Here is a 20,067-nt window from a genome sequence, read left to right on the forward strand (position 1 = left end):
TCCATTGGGCTCCATGCTGCTGCAGAAGAACTGCCCCTAACCCCTGTTGGGATGCATCCGTTGAGACCTTAGTTCTCCTAGCTAAGTCAAAGTACTGGAGGACAGGGTTGTTACGTATTTCGCGAACTCAGTATTACACGGTAAATAAATTAAAAACTTTATTCATTTAGGTCAGGACATGACCATCGTCTCTATCAATTTAAAGAACAAAACTGTACGAGGTAAAATGAAACAAGTGCAACTCAACTACAACTCTGTAACTACTCATCTTATCACAGCTAGTCTTTTGCTTATATACTAAATTTAAGTCTATTTTAAGTATATTTCTATAGATAACACTGACAAAAAATATAATTTTTTGATCTAAGATTTAAGGTTAAAACATTTAATTTATGAAGTCCACTTTTTTAACTTTGATCCGCAACATCCTCGCCGCCGATGACTTGTCATCACTAGTTACTGAGAGACCTCTAGGTAGTATATCATTTGAACAGCTCTTCTTAGGACTGTGCCATCTGGTAATCGGATTGAGCAGGATCTTATTAGGTTGTCTCGCCCCGGATATGCCTCTACTATTCTGCCCATGCACCATGATTGTCTCGGAAGGTTCTGGTCCCCGATCAAAACGACGTCATCTGGTTTAAAGGCTGTCACTTTGGAGACCGGAAAACTTGAGTGTGCCGAGCGTAGTTCCATTAAATAATTGTTGGTCCATCTTTTCCAAAACTGGACGAGTAGAGTCTGTCTGTATTTCAGCCTTCTTGTTATCTGGTCTCTATTTGTGAAAACGGGATCGGCTTGAAAATTTCGGTCTGGTAAGGAGGTAAGACGTCGACCCAACAGGAAATGCGCTGGTGAAAGTGCCTCAGGTTCCCCGGCTTCGGTAAAGATGTGCGTCAATGGTGACTCAGTTATGCGATCTGATGGTAATGGCGCCATGACCTGGACTCCTGGTTTCGCTTGAAATCGCTTGCAGAGACGGCATCTCTCTACAAGTCTCTTGACTATTTGACGGCCTTTAATTACCCAGTATTCTTCCCTTAGCTGAGTGATCGTGCTGTTTAATCCGCCATGCATCATCTTCCAATGACAATCGATGACTAATAGTTCTGAGAGTCGTTGTTTACTGGATAGTATGCAAGGGTGCTTGCTGCGATAGTCCAAGTTTGAGAATTGAATTGGATAGTGGAGCTATGTCTATCAATCATATCCTGGTCTGATATGCACAAGGATTTCTCTTCTTGAATTCCCAAGCTCTCCAGCTCCCAAAACTTAGGTAACCACGCTGATAGACTCTGATCTTCTACAATGGATGCCATGACGGCTGACGATCGGACTGCCAAGTTAATCGATACAGGAACAAGACCCTGGATCGACCATCAAAAGAGGCTCTCCACGGCTGCCAACGAACCACCCAGTCTCATTGTGTTTCCTTGTACCACAGACCAATAGTGGTTGGCTCCAATAAGAATTCCAAGCTCCGACGGTGCCGCTACACCTTTGACAGTTGGGCGATCCGTTAAGGTAATTCCCTTGTTCTTCATTTCCTGAATGATTCTACCGCCAGGTACGCTCACTAGAGAGCTCTCACTAGAGAGAGAGAGGTATCTCAAAGACTTCTAGTTCAACGCTATTCTCAGGCTCAATAATACTCCGAAGGGTGACTTTGACTCTCCTTTGTTCTCGAAGGACTCCTTCTTTAGATCCAAATGAATTTACTACGACAGAGTTTTTCGCAATGACTGGCAGCTGAAGACTTCTCGATATATCTTCTCTGATAAATGACTGTTGGGCTCCATTGTCCAAAAGGCATCTGGCTAAAACTTGGTTATCTTTGTCTTCCACGAACAGAAGAACAGTTTGGAGTAATACTTGCTCGTATTCTGAAGAAACAGGTGGTAGAACCGTAGTCATACTCGTCAATGCTTTAAGTGTCGTTGACTCGGTTGTCTTCTCTTTGGTGTTCCGTTGCTCTTCTTGTTCGTTTCTGCAGATCGAGGTGTGATGTCTCTTTTCACACACAGTGCACCTTGAACTTGATCTGCACCGACGTGCTCGATGTCCAACTTTCAGGCAGATGAAGCACCGATTCTGAGTTTTGATAGCATCCAGCCTCTGCTCCATTGTAGATGCCTCGCATCTCTCTGGTGTATGCGTAGTGCGGCTCGTTCTCGACTCTCCACCTCCATTCTCAAATGTTCTAGCAGATCCGATATATCCCATTCATCGTCATTCTCTAACTTCTTGCTGAACTCCAGGTATATGTCTGATGGTAATACCTTCATGAGTATAGAATATAGCATACTACTATAACTGTCCAGTGGAACTCCTAAGGAATCCAAACTCTTCATCTGGGTGTCGCAATTGTCGTATAGCTCTCGAAGACCTTGTACATCAGATGACCCTTTGATTGGTGCAAGACTCGTGAGTTTGTGCATATGGCTCTGCATAGCCACTGTCTTCCTTCCGAAACGGTTCTTCAACGTGTTGATAGCCTTATGATAATTCTCGTTGGTTAGGACAAACCCTCCAACCGCCTTCGCGGCTGCTCCTTGCAAATAAGACCGTAAGTAGTTGAACTTGTCTATATCAGCTAACTTGCCGTTGTCATGAATCGTACTCTTAAATTGGCCCCAGAAGCTCTGCCATTGTGTTGCTTCTCCAGAGAATGGCTGTATGGTTAAACGAGGCAATTTAACTTCTATGTTAGCTCCCCTTTGCTCTGTGATGCTGCAGTCTATTGCTTCTGCTACCTCTGAATTGGCTCTCCTATTGACTTTTCTCATGGCTCGGGTTTTCACGGCGATGATGGTCTCGTTAATTTCTTCCGAACTATTGGCCTCTTCCTCGATCTCATCTCCATTATCTTCAGGAATTAAGTTCATTATACTCTCGTTCAGCTCATTCAGGGTGGTAGACTTGGCATCTAATTGAGTAATTAACTGCTCTATGGCATCGTTGTCAACTTCATCTTGGTCTAGAAGCTCGTACATGTGGGCGCGTACTAAGAAAGATTTCCCCAATCCGCCGAGATCTTAATAAATGGCGCCCGGAAATGTAAAAATCTTCTCTATGCAACAAAGTCCACGCGTTTCAACCGATTTCGCAAATATTTAGTACACTGGTTTGCTTTAATATTAAGACGGGCTGAATGGTCTTTCGGGTGCGATTTGTTGTCATCTTTTTAAATGGCGGCCAAAAACTAAAAAAACCTTCTTTATGGAGTAATGTCCGCATGAAAAGTAATAAAAAATGCATCCCTAGGGGCTGACGGGCAACGCCGAATGCTTTCGCTCCTAGGGTGCTACAAAATTATTAGTCATCAGTAAAATCTACCCATTCTTTATATCATTTTGATTGAAGTTCTTATTACACGCGAGCGACGCCGCGGGCCCGCGGCTAACAGCTAGTTAAAATATAAAATTGTACTCAACTTCCCAAGAGTTTATCAGTCTTTATATCTACAGGAATTAAGCTTTTTATTGCATATTAAACTGAATATTCTCTACAAAAATATGTTTACTTTTGGATTTTAATTCGTAATCATCTTGAAACAGTTGACCTATATGCATGCTACAAGTGTTGATATGAATTGTATTTAGATAATTGTGGGGTCCGTTGGTGTCATTCTGCTGATTTACATGACGGGGAAACTAAACTTTAAATATGGCAAAGTGAAATCGGAACTGCCCTTCATGTTTTTGTTGCAATGCCTTCTGGGAACGAGTAAGAAGTAACAAAGTAACGCTAAACTCATTTCAAAACTGAAATCAATTTCAATTTCAGGTCCCCAAACTTTGAATTGCAACGGAGTTTCTCGTTTTCTTTCGGTCTCGTGGAGTCTGGCGTCTTTCGTTCTATTGGTGTTCGTATCCTCGGAAATGACGTCACAGTTTTCGAGAAAATCGGAAGCGCTTCCCTTTGACACCATCGACGATGTATTTCACTTTCCCAATGCAAAACCATTATTAACCAAAAATACCGGAACTTTCAATTTCATTAAGGTCAGGTTAATATAAGAATTACACATCACTTTCTCAATCGGTATAAAAATGTTTTTTTTATATAATTATTATTTCTTATACTCTCGATTTAGCAAAATGCGTTGATTAACACAGCATATGCGGAAGTAATAAAGCGAGCAGATGCCAACCCAGATTTGTGTTACCTGACAAATGACACTTTAGAGAAAAACGACGATATTCATTCAGGAATTGCAAATCGAGAAAAATTTACCATTTCTGGGGATATAGTTCTCTGGAATGTAATAAAGAGAAGATACGCCGAGACTGGAAGTTGCAAAATTAAACTAAGCCAACCTTTAATGATAACCTACGTGTCGTTGTTCTTCAAGAAAAACATTTCGCAAACGCTAATCAAGACCGTCAACAAAAGGTTAGTGTCCCCTTCGAAGTTTTACGTTCATGGTCGAGTTTATTTCCCCGTATTTGTCAGACTGCGCCAACTGACAGAGGGCGATTGCTTCGAGGATCTGAACCCGTCATTGAAAAACGAAATGCATCCCTGTCAGAGAACGGAAACCCCTGATTCGTTCGTCGTCATCAACGTCTCCGCTTTCATGGTCATTTTCCGCGTCTGTCTCTTCGGGTTCTCCGCATCCTTCGTCACACTCGTTCTCGAAATATACGTTCACAAGTTGAAAAGTTAACATGGTAGCGCCTTAGCTTATCGGTATCATTTCTTTAGACCGAGATAACTAGTACAAAAAAATTGCATCTAAAAAAGCTTATACATCACCTACAAAATCGATTTTTGACCATTTTCTGGTACACTGAATATTTCTAACTACTGCAATAGTTAATAGATGAAATTCGGCCGCTTCATGGTCCCCCACAGAAATTTATATAAAAAATAAGAATTTCATATGTGGTCCATCATCTAAAGTGATTAGAAATTAAGATATTGAAAAAAGGGGGAAAGCAAAATCTAATGGGCTAAACTACTGGCGTATGTAGTCTCTCCGGTGTATTGTACTGGACTATTTATATCACTAAAAAGTACTTTAAATAAAGAGTTACTTCCCAAATGTTAAGCGATTTTTTTAACACAAACTATGATGAAACTTTTACGCGTAGCTTTTCAAAAGGATACCACTTATTATTGTTGAGCTACCTTCGCAAAGGAGCGCAAAGCTGAAATATAGAAGCTGGAGAGCAACACCAGTTTCGACGAAGCCTTTTGCAATAGAGCGGTAACTCTCGTTATAAAGCTGATTTCAAAAGCGGACGGCCAAAGCAGGTCTATTTTAAACCGAGCGCAAAGATCAATTTCACGTTGATCTTTCAGCTTTAGCCGCGACACACGTGTATTTGACTAGCCAATAAGGAGAGAGGTGCCTGAGAAATAGCTTCCCTTGATACCGGAAACCTTTTTTAAAGAACTAGTTTTAACCATTACTGAATATTTTCAACTACTACAATAGTTTATAGATGTTTTAGGGCCCCTACATGGTCCCCCACAGAAATACAACGAAATGTAAATTAATTTTGGTTGACCAAAGCATCATCAACAATCGCGTTTGCAACAATGAAGACAGATTTTCTTTTGTCGCTTAATTAGTGTTTCTATCGCACGTCACTTGGCATCAATCCACTGTCGAAGTTAAAATCGTGACAAGCTTGGAAGGAAAACAAGTGACATTAAACAAAGTTCACTCACTTAGCACTAAAACGTGCCAAGAACAATCAAAAATAATCATCGATCACGAAATAATGTTCTTCCACGAAGGAAAGGAAGAACCATTATTTCTCGTGTTTCCATTAGAACTTTGGAAAACAACCAACGGTATTTAAGGGTTTCGACACGCTACAATAATCAATGTTGCTGGAAATTAAAAAGTAAAACTAAGAAAGCGAAAGCTCGGAAAGAGTTAGTTTCCTCAAGCTGCGTTCAAAATTCCTTGCCTTGGGTGGACGCGGCATGCGACAATTATTCTCGAAAACTATTTTCAGCCTAAACTGCCCAAAATACCCGATGTCATTCGGCAAATATATATTCTAACTCGGGTCAAAAAGAAATGAGACTAAAAACTAGTTCCTAGGCAACGAACGTCTCGAGTTCCCAAAAGAGAGGACCCTCCCCCCCCCCTTTCAACGATCCCGAAATAAGATATTCGTCGAAAGTGAGCTAAAACCATTATCCTTACTCTAACTTCGGCAAAACTTTGGAAAATAACATTAGAAATTTCACGCATTCAACGGGGTACAATATTCATTAATGCCACAAATTAATAACAATATTCCAGAGCGGAAGCTCGTAAAAGAAGTCCAAACACGCAAAGCATTTTCTTCGAATTTTCTTTCAAATTATTCGAGTGGGTGCTCGTTTTGGGCGAGAATCGATCCCCACAAGCTTAGTCCTAAACGCGATAAAAAACACTGCATTGTTGCCGTGTTGAAATACGGTGTAACTTTGGAAGGCACGAAATCACTTGATTCCTGAACACATTCAAAAACTCTTCATTGCAATTGGTTCTTCTAGAAGACTGAGTCGACTACAATGAGAAATTAAGAAGCAAAAATAATGAACGTAGAAACAGCAAAATCCTATAGAGCAACCTTTTCTAAAGTAAGAAAATAATTTCATAATTCACTAAGATTATGTTCGGCTTTTGACTTTCATACACTTCGCTGAGTATGTGAAAAATAATGTATAATTGTTGTATATATTTTCATGTAAATTCTAAAATTCATGTAAAGAAAACTTGTATTCATGTAGATCTGGTTGAAAGATACCAATACGAGGAAAAAGGGGAAAGATAGGCCCATCTTTGAAAAGAAAAAAGGGTCCCCTTTTTACCTAGAAAAATATCCCCCAAAATAGGGGCGCGAAGAGCGCACCGAATTCAGACGAAAATTTAGCCTTGAAAGGATAGGCAGACGTTCAAATTGGTCCCCAAAATTAAAGAGAGAAAATGAAATAAAATAAAATGTTAAAAGGTTAGGCTCTAAAATAAGAGCAAAAGTTAATAATCAAAATGTAATAAAATTAAAAGTTTATTAAAAAGGGTTCGGTAAAATTTAAAGATAGTCTTGAATTTATTAAAAGTGAATTAAATATAAAAAGAAAAGATATATTTAACAAAATGGCGCCCAACGTGGGGCAGGAAAAGCCCAAAAGTATAAATAATAGAAATTAAATAGAATAGTTAGAGCCAACAAAGAAAATGGCTACAGTGGATCGGGATTTGGCCCTTCAAAAGGCCAAATTAGCACGTAACTCTATAAGAAGTGCGGTCACAAAAACTGTTACCAACATCGAGGCACATTTAAAAGATAAAAGCCTGGAAAAAACTGACTTAGAAGAAAGCCTAGCAATCCTATCCAAAAAGGAGGAGGAATTGATCAAGTTGGACTGGGAAGTAAGAAATTACATGGACGACTTGACGGAATTGGAAAATGATTTGGCAACAGTGGAAGTATACAGCGATAAAATAGTGATGGCAAAAACGAAATCACAAAGGACATTACAAAATCTAAATGCAACGGCTTCATTACTCTCAACGCCTAGTAGCTCTAACGCTAATTTAAATACCAACAACGGACACTCAATAAAAGATACCGTACAACTACCAATAATCTCCATGAAAAAATTCAATGGTGATAGGACAAAATGGAAAGCATTTTGGTCGCAATTTAAAGTGACTGTTGATGACAAAACTCAACTGTCCAAGGTAGAAAAGCTTACTTATTTGATTTCTTTATTAGAAGGTGAAGCGGAAGACGTTATAGATAAAAATAATTATTCAGATCAAGCTTACGATGATGCCTGTAAACAATTGCATGATCGTTATGATAGAACTGATTTAATGCAATTTTCGTTAATGGTGAAATTATTCGAAATGGAGCCTGTCCTTAAAACTTCAGATACTAAAGGTTTAAGAAAATTAATTGATTCTTGTGAAGTTCACGTTAGAAGTTTAAAACATTTAGGCGCAGATCCTAAAACTCATGGAATGTTCCTTTGTCCAACTCTTCTCAGAATAGTGCATAAGGAAATTAGACATGAATATATAAAAATTAGGGTTCCTAATTCTCCTTGGGACGCTGATCATTTGATAACGTTTCTTAAAAGAGGATATTGCTCTGAGAGAAACGACTGAGGTGCTAGGTAATGAAATAAGTCAAAATCAAAAGTCAGTAATGAAAGGGTTGGTGATACCAGAAAAAATAAAAGTTAAAAACGAATATAATAAAGGTCCCAAGGGTCAACTGCAGTGTTAGCTATTGGCATGGAAAAACAAGGAGGGAATGTATTTTGTATATTCTGTAAAAGTCAAAACCACTCTACAAATATTTGCATAAATTTTGACTTAAGTGCTAAGCAAAGTATATTGTCCAAAGAAAACAGATGTTTTAATTGCTTGAAAATGGGACACAATGCAAAAAAGTGTTATTCAAGATTTAAAAGTTGTAAACTATGTCAAGGTAAACATAACGTAGCAGTTTGTGAAAAAAATGAGGTAAATTGGGAAAATCAAAACGTAGAAAACAATCAAAACAAAAATAATCAGGCATCTAATGAACAAGCAACTACTGTGAAATCCGTGTATTCAAGTAGTATTGAAACCACGGTAATCTTACAGAGTGCAAAAACGGCAGTATTAAACCCCTCGAACAGAAAAAAGACTATAGTTAGATGCTTACTAGATACTGGTAGTCAGGGTACGTTCATAAAGGAAAAGGTATCAAGAAATTTAAATCTGCCAGTAATAGGGGAAGAGAAAATAAAGTTCAACGCCAAAAAGGCAATAGGTTGAGTCGCACGGATTCTAGCTCCCGTTAAGCCTCGGCTTGATTGTGAAACGCTTTTAACCTGACTAAGGCTTAGTAAAGTTGATAATAAATTTTAATTTTCACTCTATTTTAAATGAGTTTTAACAAATAATAAACGGACGAAGGTATTTATTTACTGGAATTATTAACTATTAACAACATAATGACAAATTATTGTTTAACGGCTTGCAAATTCAACCGTGGTGGACAAAAACATGGGGGCATGCTAAACTGTGGTTTTTGTAATGAATGGTTTCACATAAAGTGCCTTGCACTAGCGAAAGCGGTCCCGGGCTCTTTCTGGATTTGCCCGGAATGCCTCCAAGGCTTAATCGAGCTTAAATCATTTCTCCCTGAACTGAAGAAATTTAAAGCATGGAAGGGGAAAAGAACTAAAGAAGTACAAGACATCAATGAATCATTAACACTAGTAAATGAACAGTTGGTTGACATGACCAAAGAGCTACAATGTCAGTCTACGGCTGTAGATCAAGTTACAACTTCTTCTCTGGAACTTAAAGAAAACGTTATGGGTGAACTAAACTCTATAAAAGTTGCGCTAAGGGCAAACGAAGAAACTATAAAAACCGTACAAGAAGTAACCTCGGATAGTTTCAAACTGCTTGAAGAACAAATGAATAACTAAAACAAACATCATGGTTTGGTACCCCATATACCCCGAGAAATATTTGCTGTAACAAACCCCTCGGTAGTGAAATCAAATCCACAGAGCTACAAGGATGCGGTTCCAGACCCAAAAAATCAACGTAACAGAGCAAATCCGAGACAAATAGAAAAACCTTTTGTAAAGAATAAATATACGGACCTCTACACTAAACACCAGGATAGTACCACATCTCATAAACCCAACAAAGATAACAATAAACAACAAAACACAAACTCCAAGTTTAATTCGATAAGACCAGGCCCTAAAGCCGGCGCCTTGGAGAAAACTTTCAAATTAAAAGCGTTGAAAGAAAATGACGTATACTACATTGGAAACTGTGCTTACGATACAACAGAAAACTCGCTAGCAGAATATATAGAAAGTAAGAACATAGACATTACCAGCTTGAGAACCTCCTCAAAAGATCCCAAAGGTGACTATCGAAACTTTATCCTAAACACCTCTACAGCACTAGAAGATGTACTTAAACCAGAGATATGGCCGATTGGTATATCCTGTGCCATCCTAGGCCGAACAAAATCAAAAGATACTAAAGTTTGGGGCACCCATGGGGATCCCATTGATATACGGTGTGGCGTAATTTCCGTGAGATTTATCTTATCTAACTTTTCGAGTGATACGGAGCTAAAAGATCTAAAAGAGCACCTTCAAGATCTTCAAATAACACCTACTATTACAACAATAATGAAATCAGGCCGGAATCCAAAGGGTATGGTCCCATTTCTCCCAATTCTGTGTTTCCCAAAATACATTTTTATCCCAAACTTTCCGATTCCCAGTTCTCCCAATCTTATATTTCCCAATCGGAATTTTTATCCCAAACTATTCAATTCTCATTTCTCCCAATCGAATGGTTTCGCCTAATATTTTATGCCGTAAAGGGTTGCTTTCAAAGCGTTAGGTTAGGTTAGGTTATTATGCTATTAATTAGCTGCCACTTTTTCCAAAACATTCTCCTACTAATTAGCTGCTACGTTTTCCAAAATATTCTCCTAATAGTTAGCTGCCACCATTTCCAAAACAATGGTTCCAATAATTATTTGCCACCTTTTCCAAAATATTCTTCTATTAATTAGTTGCCACCTTTTCCAAAATATTCTTCTATTAATTAGTTGCCACCTTTTCCAAAATATTCTCCTATTAATTACTTGCCACCTTTTCCAAAATATTCTCCTATTATTTACTTGCCACCTTTTCCAAAATAATCTCCTATTATTTACTTGCCACCTTTTCCAAAATATTCTCCTATTAATTACTTGCCACCTTTTCCAAAACATTCTCCAACTAATTAGCTGCCACCTTTCCCAAAATATTCTCCTAATAGTTAGCTGCCACCTTTCCCAAAATATTCTCCTAATAGTTAGCTGCCACCTTTCCCAAAATATTCTCCTAATAGTTAGCTGCCACCTTTTCTTAAACATTCTTCTACTGAATATGTAAAACATATCATTGTTAATAAAACAAAAAATTCTCATTGAACTTATTAACATATGTTTTATGCTGAATTGGGACAAAAGAAATTGGGGGAAAAGACATAGTGTTGGATCAAATGGGATTGGGAGATATGGGAATTGGGAGAAACGGTTTGGGTTAAATGGGAGTAAATCATACAAAGACCTTTATTGTTGAATTCGCAAGGGACCAAGAAAATACAATGCGAAAAAAGAGTCATTGGCCAGCCGGGATAAGAATAAGAAGAGATACTCCTACTGTCAGTAAACCCCAAAGAACAGATGAGGTGTGACTCCATTACCAAGTAAACAACATTTTAAACAAGAGACATAAAGATAAGGGTCTTAAAATCGGTCATTTAAATATACGCAGCCTAAAATACAAAATTACAGAGATTGAATATCTATTAAGACAACACAATTTAGATATACTTGGCCTCACTGAAACATGGTTGAAGGATGATATCCCTGACTTGGTATGCTACATAAATGGGTATTTTTTATGGAGGCAAGATCGATGTGGTAAAAATGGAGGAGGAGTAGCTATTTACTATAAATCTGGAATCCCGATTACTCGCCTGAAACAAATCGAAGAAAACAACTTAGCTGAGTCAAACTTGGAGTCAATGTGGGCCTCTATCGAATATAAAAGTTCTAGCAGATTAGTTATTGGAGTTATATATATCCCTCCAAACGCAAAATTTCCCGATACTGCTGATAACTTACGAAATTATGTAGAATCTGTTTATGGAAAATCAAATACAGAGATTATAGTTCTTGGGGGCACTAACTGCGACCTAATGCAAATAAACTCTCTATCAACAAAAACTAAGCAATTACAACAGGCTATGATCGATCTTAAGCAACTAATTACTGTTCCAACTAGAATAACATTAAAAACTAAAACCTTAATCGACCATATATACACCAATTATCCAGATAGAATTACAGAAACAAAAGTTATCACCTGTAGTGTATCCGACCACGCCCTGACATATATAACAAGGAGAAAGACATGTCCAAAAACTAGAAACACCCTAAAGTCTGTTAGAAACCTTAAAAAGATAGATACCGAATGGTTTGTTAAAGAGCTACAACAGAAATTAGACATAACTGAGTCTGAAATCACTGACGCGGATCTAGGATTACAGTATCTAATACAAACAATAACTAGCTGCTTAGATTCACATGCGCCGCTTAGAAGTAAGTACGTCAGATTGGAAAATGCGCCGTGGCTGAACCCCTATGTTAAGAGTCAGATGCACCTGCGAGATACTTACAAAACAAAAAGTCGTCAATCAGTAAATAAAGAATTCTACCTCCATCAATACAGATTGCAAAGAAATTACGTTACCAGCCTCATTCACAGACAAAAATCAAGCTACTTCAAGAAGAAACTAGAATCAGGAAAAACTGCAGATGTCTGGAAAACGATAAAACCCTACTTAAAAATGAGAAATAGTAAACAAATAACCAAAATTAAATATGATAACCAAATATTTGATGAGCCTAATCAAATAGTGAACAAATTAAATGACTGTTTTGTTCATATAGCCGACAAACTAATAGTAGCCCATACCACAAATATGGACAAACAGGTTTTAAGGCCAATCTCACAAATTCACCCTTCTAGAGAGAATTCGCCAGTTGCCCTAACAGATTTTGATTTAGTCGATGAAACCACAGTCTTCAATATACTGAAGAAGATAAAACCAAATAAAGCCACTGGGATAGACGGACTGGCGCCTGCCCTCCTTAAATCATTAGCTGCCATAATTGCTAGTGTAGTTACTAAAATAATAAATTTAACATTCACTACCGGCTCCTACCCGAAACAATGGAAACAAGCCCAAGTGATTCCAATATATAAGGATGGAAACGTTACTAATCCAAAGAACTACAGACCCATATCTATTTTGCCATCTTTATCCCTGGTTTGTGAAAGAATAGTGCATAAAAATATATATAAATACCTAGAAGAACATAAGGTGTTTCACACCCTGCAATCTGGCTTCCGAGAAAAGCACTCGACTAAAACCTGCATATTCAACCTTTATGAGACGATTCTGGAAAAGCTAAACAAAGGAATGTACGTCTTAATAGTATTTATAGACCTCTCTAAAGCTTTCGATACAGTGCAACATGATATCCTTTTGAGTGACTTACTAAATGCTGGAATTGAAGACAAAGCGCTATCATGGTTTGCATCCTATTTAAAAGACAGATATCAGTCTGTGCACTACGCCAACAATTATTCCCAGAATCTGCCAGTTAAACATGGGGTCCCACAAGGAAGTGTGCTGGGTCCCCTATTGTTTAACTTGTATACATCTGAACTGCACAAAACTCTAAAACACTCAACGGCCAATGAATACGCCGACGATAGCGCTATAATAGGAGCACACAAAAATCTAGACCAGCTGATAACAGCTACGGAACAAGACATTAGAAATCTAAAGAAAGGACTAAACGACAAAGGACTATTTCTTAATGAGAAGAAAACGAAATTCATGGTATTCTCCCCGAACAAGAAGTCCAGAGAAAATTCAATAAACTTAGAAACTCTCTGTAATGGCTCAATTCTCCGAGTTAAAACTTTCAAATATCTAGGAGTCTGGCTAGATGAATTACTATCTTGGGCAGCGCAAATCAACTACGTTGCAAATAAAGTTAAATCTAGAATAAAGCCTTTACAGAACTGCTTGGACACAGCAACCTTGCGTTTAATCTACATTGCTTGCATAAAACCGTATTTGACTACGGTGATATATTTTACCATAATACGACGTCAAATAACACTGCAAAACTGGAAGCTCAACATAAAATGTGTGCTAAACTTATAACTAAAATGACAAAGTATTCCTCTGCCACTAAGGCCATAGAATTAGCGCAAATAACTTCGTTGAAAACAAATTACAACTACAACCTCTTGGTTTTGATGCATAACACCAAAAACAGAAATGTCCCACAATATATGCTTGATTGGTTCCCTGATCCTAGGCAATCTAGCTTTACCAGGAACTATAGAAATAACTTTTATGTTGAATCTTTCAACTCAAAATTCCGTCCAAAGAGCACTAAATACAGAGGTATCAAGGCCTGGAACGACCTGGACGCCTCTATAAAGTCAATAGAATCTACAAAACTGTTTAAAATTGCTATTAAAAACATTTTAAATTAATTTAAATTAAAATATATTCCACGGACTCCTTTGTAAATAAGAATTTTTCTTAAAGGTTGATCCAATAAAGCCTTTTTATTATTATTATTATTAACACGTTTCTAAATGAAAATTCTAAGGTTTTGCAATGTAGAAGAGTGGCCCTTACTCTGCAAAATATAAGGGAGCCTCAAAAACAATTCAAATAGAAGCTATTGAGGTTCCTTGCGTATGTCGTAGCGTAACTTCAATTAACAATTCGGAAATAAGGGAAATCGCCAGAAAAAAGGGTATTTGGTTGGCATAGAAATAGAAACGGATAGTAACGACCCCTCTAGTATTGAATTATTGATAGGAGCTGACAACTACTGGGAATTGGTACCACCCGGTAACTTTGAAAAATTGGGAAATAGTTTGATTGCTTTAGAAACAGAAATAGGTTGGGTTGTTCAAGGTCGGTCACAAACCAAAATGGGGGAACTAGCTAGCTATTCTATAACATGCATGAAAATAAGTTTCGAGGAGAAAGAGGTTGTACGAAACATAAAATCCCTATGGGAACTGTAAGCAATAGGAATAGATGGTCAGGAGATTGCTCAAAAGAAAAGTGACGAAGAAATGTTAGAAACTTTTGAAAAGGAAACTACCTTCGAAAAGGGGAGGTATGTCGTAAAACTTCCCTGGAAGATAGATAAGAGTAGCCTTCCTGATAATTTTAGTTTAGCCATGAAAAGGTTCAAACCTTTACTAAACAGATTTCAAAAGGACCCTATTTTCTTTGACAAGTATAAGAAAGTTATAGAGGAACAGCTAAAGCTAGGTATTATTGAAGAAGTGAAAATTGGAGATGTCAAAACAGAAAAGGAAGGACTACATTATTTACCCCACCACGGCGTGTTAAACGAACAAAGAGCAACGACGAAACTTAGAGTTGTATTAGATGGTTCTGCACATGAAAAGCAGAAACCATCCTTAAATAATTGTTTAGAAACAGGCCCAAATCTTAACCCCGACCTGCTATCCCTTATATTACGATTTCGTTATGGTCAAATAGGCATCGTAGCAGATATGAAAAAAGCTTTCCTGCAAGTAGGGTTGCATGAAGATGAAAGGGACAGCGTCAGGTTTATTTGGCTAAACAACGACTTTTTAAGTACCATGGTGAATTAATATAACAATTTCAACGGAGGAAACACATGGATAAAATCAAATTTTTATTGATATAAAAGATCAATAATTTTATTGATCTTTTACATCAATAAAAATTTGATTTTATCCATGTGTTTCCTCCGTTGAAATTGTTTTATTTGGATAGTTGAAAGGAATGGAAAAATTGATCCTTATCAATTTAAAATTTTAAGAATGACCCGTCTTCCCTTTGGATTATCTTCGAGTTCTTACGAATTAGCAGCAACAATTAAAATGCATTTAAAATCTTTCATGAGTAAATTCCCAGAGGTGTTTGAAAAATTAAACAATGATTTATATTATGATGATTTGGTCACTTGTGTAAATAACGTAGACAATGGTATAGGATTAATCAAAACTAGCCAAGAAATCTTTAAAGCTGCGGGAATGACTCTGGGAAAATGGAAGACTAATTCAAAGGAGCTGCAAAAATTATTAAACATAAGAAAAGAGGAAGGCGGACAAAAGTTTCTTGTAGAAAAGTCAGTAGACACAGGGGTAGAAAAGGTTTTAGGCATAAGATGGGACATATGTTCAGACACATTGTCATACGACTTTACAAATTTAATAAAATACATTTGCACAGTTAAACCAACTAAGAGATGTTTATTGTCAGTATTGGCTCAAATATTCGACCCAATGGGTATTCTAGGTCCATACGTCGTAAGAGCAAAGATGTTATTCCAAGAGACTTGGTTATTAGTTCAAAACAGAGAAATAAAATTGGATTTGGACGATGAATTGCCACCTAGAATAGCAAAGGAATTTAAGCAATGGTATTCAGAGCTTGATGAAATATCAAAAATTGAAGTTCCCAGATATTACATAAAGAAATTAGAGGGTGAAATAGAAAAACACGAATTGCATTGTTTCACAGATTCAAGTATGAAAGCTTTCTCCGCGGTCGTATACTTAAGGACTGAAAATATAAAAGGAAAAATACACACTTGTTTCGTTTGCGCAAAAACTAGAGTAGTTCCATTAAAGGCAAAATTGACAATATCTAGATTAGAATTAACTGGCTGTTTAATTGGAGCTCGTCTAGTTAAGTATATAAAGGATGCTTTAAAAAATAGTGAAATTGAAGTTAAATATTGGACTGACTCTGCGGTAGCTTTAGGATGGATAAAATCAGAAGCAAAGGAATGGAAACAATTTGTATCAAATAAGGTTAATGACATACAGAATATATCAGATAAACTCCTATGGAAACATTGTCCAGGTCTAACAAATCCCGCAGACTTACCCACTAGAGGTGTTAAAGCATCAGAGCTACTAGAAAACGAAGTGTAGTTAAAGGGTCCATCTTGGCTCAGAAAACCTAGATCAGAATGGCCCAGGGGAAATCCAAGTATAGTTGGGTATGAATCAGAAATAAATGAAGAAAAACAGAAAACAGTAATGTTAGTTCAATCCGGAAAAATTGTCGGAATTCAGAGACTAATTAATCTCGAAAATTATAGCTCCTTCGCTAGAGTAGTTAGAGTTACATCTTATATTTTAAGATTTATAAATAAAAGTCGAAAGCTCCCAACGGAAAAGGGAACCCTAAAAGGTAGGGAATTAGATCTAGCTGAAAAGAAATGGATAAAGGACATTCAATCAGAAGATTATTGTAATGAAATTGAAAGTTTAAAAAAAGGACAGGCAATAACCAAAAGTTCAAAGATCTATTCATTGAGTCCTATATTAGATAACAAAGGTCTTTTGAGAGTAGGAGGAAGATTGGATGAAGCGAATTTACAATTTGAAATAAAACATCCAATAATATTAAGTAAACAACAACGCCTTTCCGTACTTCTAATAAGACGTAGTCACGTAAGAATGCTTCATTCCGGCATAAATAGTACTATAACTGATTTAAGAGAGAGATATTGGATTATCTCTGCTCGTCAATTAACTAAAAATATTTTGAAGAAATATGTTATTTGTAATAAAATTAATGCCAGAGCCGGAAAAGTTAACATTGCGCAATTACCAAAATCTCGAATAATTGAAACTCCACCTTTCGAAACAATAGGCCTGGATTTCGCGGGCCCACTTTTAATTCGAACAAAAGCAAAACAAATTATGAAAAAAGTGTATATATTATTGATAACTTGTGCCGTAACAAGAGCATTACACCTCGAATTAGTAGGATTAATGAACACTGAAGAATTCTTGTTAGCGATGAATCGATTCATGTCAAGGAGAGGCATCCCAAGAATAATATATAGCGATAACGCTAAAACTTTCAAAAGGGCTGACGCAGATTACAAAGAAATTTGGAAGAATTTAAGTAAAAATGAAATAGAAGAATACTATGGAAAAGAAGGCATAGTATGGAATTTTATCGCTGAAAGAGCAGCATGGTGGGGTGGCATGTACGAACGAATGGTTACAACAACAAAAACATACTAAAAAGATTATTGGATCTGCTGCTTTGAATTACACCGAAATGGAAACCATATTAACTCAAACAGAGGCTATTATTAATTCAAGGCCTATCACTTACGTGTACAACGATCATAATGAGCCTAACCCATTAACGCCGGCTCATTTCTTAATTGGTCAAAGAATTAAAAGCTTACCAAATAGAAAAATAAAACAAAATGAAACCTTTTCAAGTACACGTAAAGAATTAATTGTTATATGGAAATATAGGCAATTATTAATGGACAAACTGTGGAAACGGGGGAGAACTGAATACTTATTGAACTTGAGATCAGTTCATCACATAGAAAATTAATAAAAAAGAACTCTGTTTTTAAACCAGGAGATATAGTCATCACTCATGATGACAAACAGCCTAGGCAAAATTGGAGTATTGGTGTGATTACACAAACTCAACCTGGACGTGACGGACTTATTCGATCTTGTTTAAAAAGACAAGCGAACGGGAATGTCCTTCGTCGTCCAGTTCAATTATTATATTTAATGGAATTGCCAGACGATTAATTAATGAAAATATTAACTTGAAAGTCTATTTATGTAAATGCTTGTAAATAATTACTCCGCATTCTGGGGAGTGTAAAAAACTTTGAAATAATGTATAATTGTTTGTATATATTTTCATATAAATTCTAAAATTAATGTAAAGAAAACTTGTAATCATGTAGATCTGGTTGAAAGATACCAATACGAGGAAAAAGGGGAAAGATAGGCCTATCTTTGAAAAGAAAAAAGGGTCCCCTTTTTACCTAGAAAAATATCCCCCAAAATAGGGGGCAAAAGAAAAGGGCGCGAAGAGTAAACCGAATTCAGAAAAAGAGTTCAGACGAAAATTTAGCCTTGAAAGGATAGGCAGACGTTCAAATTGGTCCCCAAAATTAAAGAGGGAAAATGAAATAAAATATAATGTTAAAAGGTTAGGCTCTAATCACCAAAATCTCTTGGTCTTCGTCCATCCCACATGGACACCAGTCTGTACAAACTGGCTTCTAATCACCACCATCTTCTGGTCTTCGTCCATTCCACTTACACTGGCTTCTAACACCACCATCCACTGGTCTTGGTCGTTTGGTTTTAGGATATACGCGGCGATCAGCTAGGGTTACGAGAAACGTCGACCCTCCCTAAGGTGGGATCGCCACCAAAGGTTTTCGCAATTGCGCTTTTTCCTTACTATTATAATGGAAACGAATCGTATATATACCCCAAAATTTGAAGAAAGCGGGCAAGAGGGGTACCCTTCACTTTAAACGTCAATATTAGCAAAGTTTGAGGTGATAATAGGTATAACTTTATTTTAAACGATTTAACTATTATTAATGTTAATTATTGAAGATTAAAATAATTAAAAATAATTATATTTATTTAAATATTAAAGATAAACCTCTCGTGCAAAGAGAGAGATTATCATTGCCTCCTATATTTACCAAGGCCCGTGCATGCGATATATTTCCTTCATTGCCTCCTATATCTATCAAGGCCCGTGCATTGTGATATATTTCAATAATTGCCTCCTATATCTATCAAGGCGCGTGCATTGTGATATATTTCATTCATTGCCTCCTATATCTCTCAAGGCCCGTGCATTGCGATATATTTTTCAAAACAACAACAAAAATGGGAAGCTCCTCTCATAAACATAATAATTTCTTTTCTCTGTATATGAAATGAAAATATGGTTAATATTGCGCTCCTTCTTTAATGGTATGAATCCTTGCCTGTCTACTAATATTTTACGTAGGAGTAATACGTTTTTAGCGAAGTCTAGAGAGGATAAACATAAGCGAGATTGTTTCGGAAAAAAATACTGCTTCCACTAATGGGTTTATACTCCTTGTTACTGTTGTATAGAGTAATCATGATAAAAGCTTAAAAAATTACGAGAGGACAGACCTTTTTTATCCTCTTGTTTTATTCTTAATAAGAATATAAAACATTTATTTTGTATCAAAAAATATTTTTTGGTGCTAAGATTGCTTTAAAAAAAATCCAAACGGTTAGGCATTGGTAAAAAAAACAAATGATATTTTTCAAATCTAATGAGATAACGCCCACCTAGTTGAAACTTGCCCTTTTTTATCCGCGGGAGCCATTCTTAAGGAGAATTTCGATGCTAGTAGGTTGACAATTAAACTACCGGTATATTATTGTTGTTGGGAATTGGATATTAAGTCAAATTAAGTGGTTGTAAAGAGCCAGCAGGTTTTTGCCGCTTTTTTTTGTGAGTATTTGATTTTTTGTATGTAAAATGGAGGAAGATAATGTTGAGAGTAAGGATGAAATACGGAAGCGCAAAGCGCGGGAAAGGATGAGGGCAAAAAGGTCGACGTTTTCATTGGATACTTAAGTTATAAT

The 20,067-nt window shown here is 36.8% G+C and overlaps 3 protein-coding genes across 3 annotated transcripts; 2 read left to right on the forward strand and 1 right to left on the reverse strand.

The window, feature by feature from the left end:
- Nucleotides 1-456: 456 nt before the first annotated feature.
- LOC149668676 (uncharacterized) lies at nt 457-2,993 on the reverse strand. The gene is made up of 5 exons (XM_089840422.1): nt 2,242-2,993; nt 1,653-2,200; nt 1,440-1,547; nt 1,228-1,336; nt 457-1,150 (listed from the first exon to the last, which is right to left on the reverse strand). Exons 1-5 carry the CDS (start codon nt 2,991-2,993, stop codon nt 457-459), a joined length of 2,211 nt encoding a protein of 736 aa, XP_089696548.1.
- A 12,463-nt stretch (nt 2,994-15,456) lies between these two features.
- LOC149668677 (uncharacterized) lies at nt 15,457-16,575 on the forward strand. Its single transcript, XM_089840424.1, has one exon. The coding sequence runs from the start codon at nt 15,457-15,459 to the stop codon at nt 16,573-16,575; it is 1,119 nt and encodes a 372-aa protein (XP_089696550.1).
- A 108-nt stretch (nt 16,576-16,683) lies between these two features.
- Nucleotides 16,684-17,682, forward strand: LOC149668678 (uncharacterized). The gene has a single exon (XM_089840425.1). It carries the CDS (start codon nt 16,684-16,686, stop codon nt 17,680-17,682), a length of 999 nt encoding a protein of 332 aa, XP_089696551.1.
- The last annotated feature ends 2,385 nt before the right edge of the window (nt 17,683-20,067 follow it).

The sequence above is a fragment of the Phalangium opilio genome, unplaced genomic scaffold, assembly GCF_054372755.1.
Source record: "Phalangium opilio isolate 3A_F unplaced genomic scaffold, DU_Popi_V2 ptg000054l_1, whole genome shotgun sequence".
NCBI lineage: Eukaryota > Metazoa > Arthropoda > Arachnida > Opiliones > Phalangiidae > Phalangium > Phalangium opilio.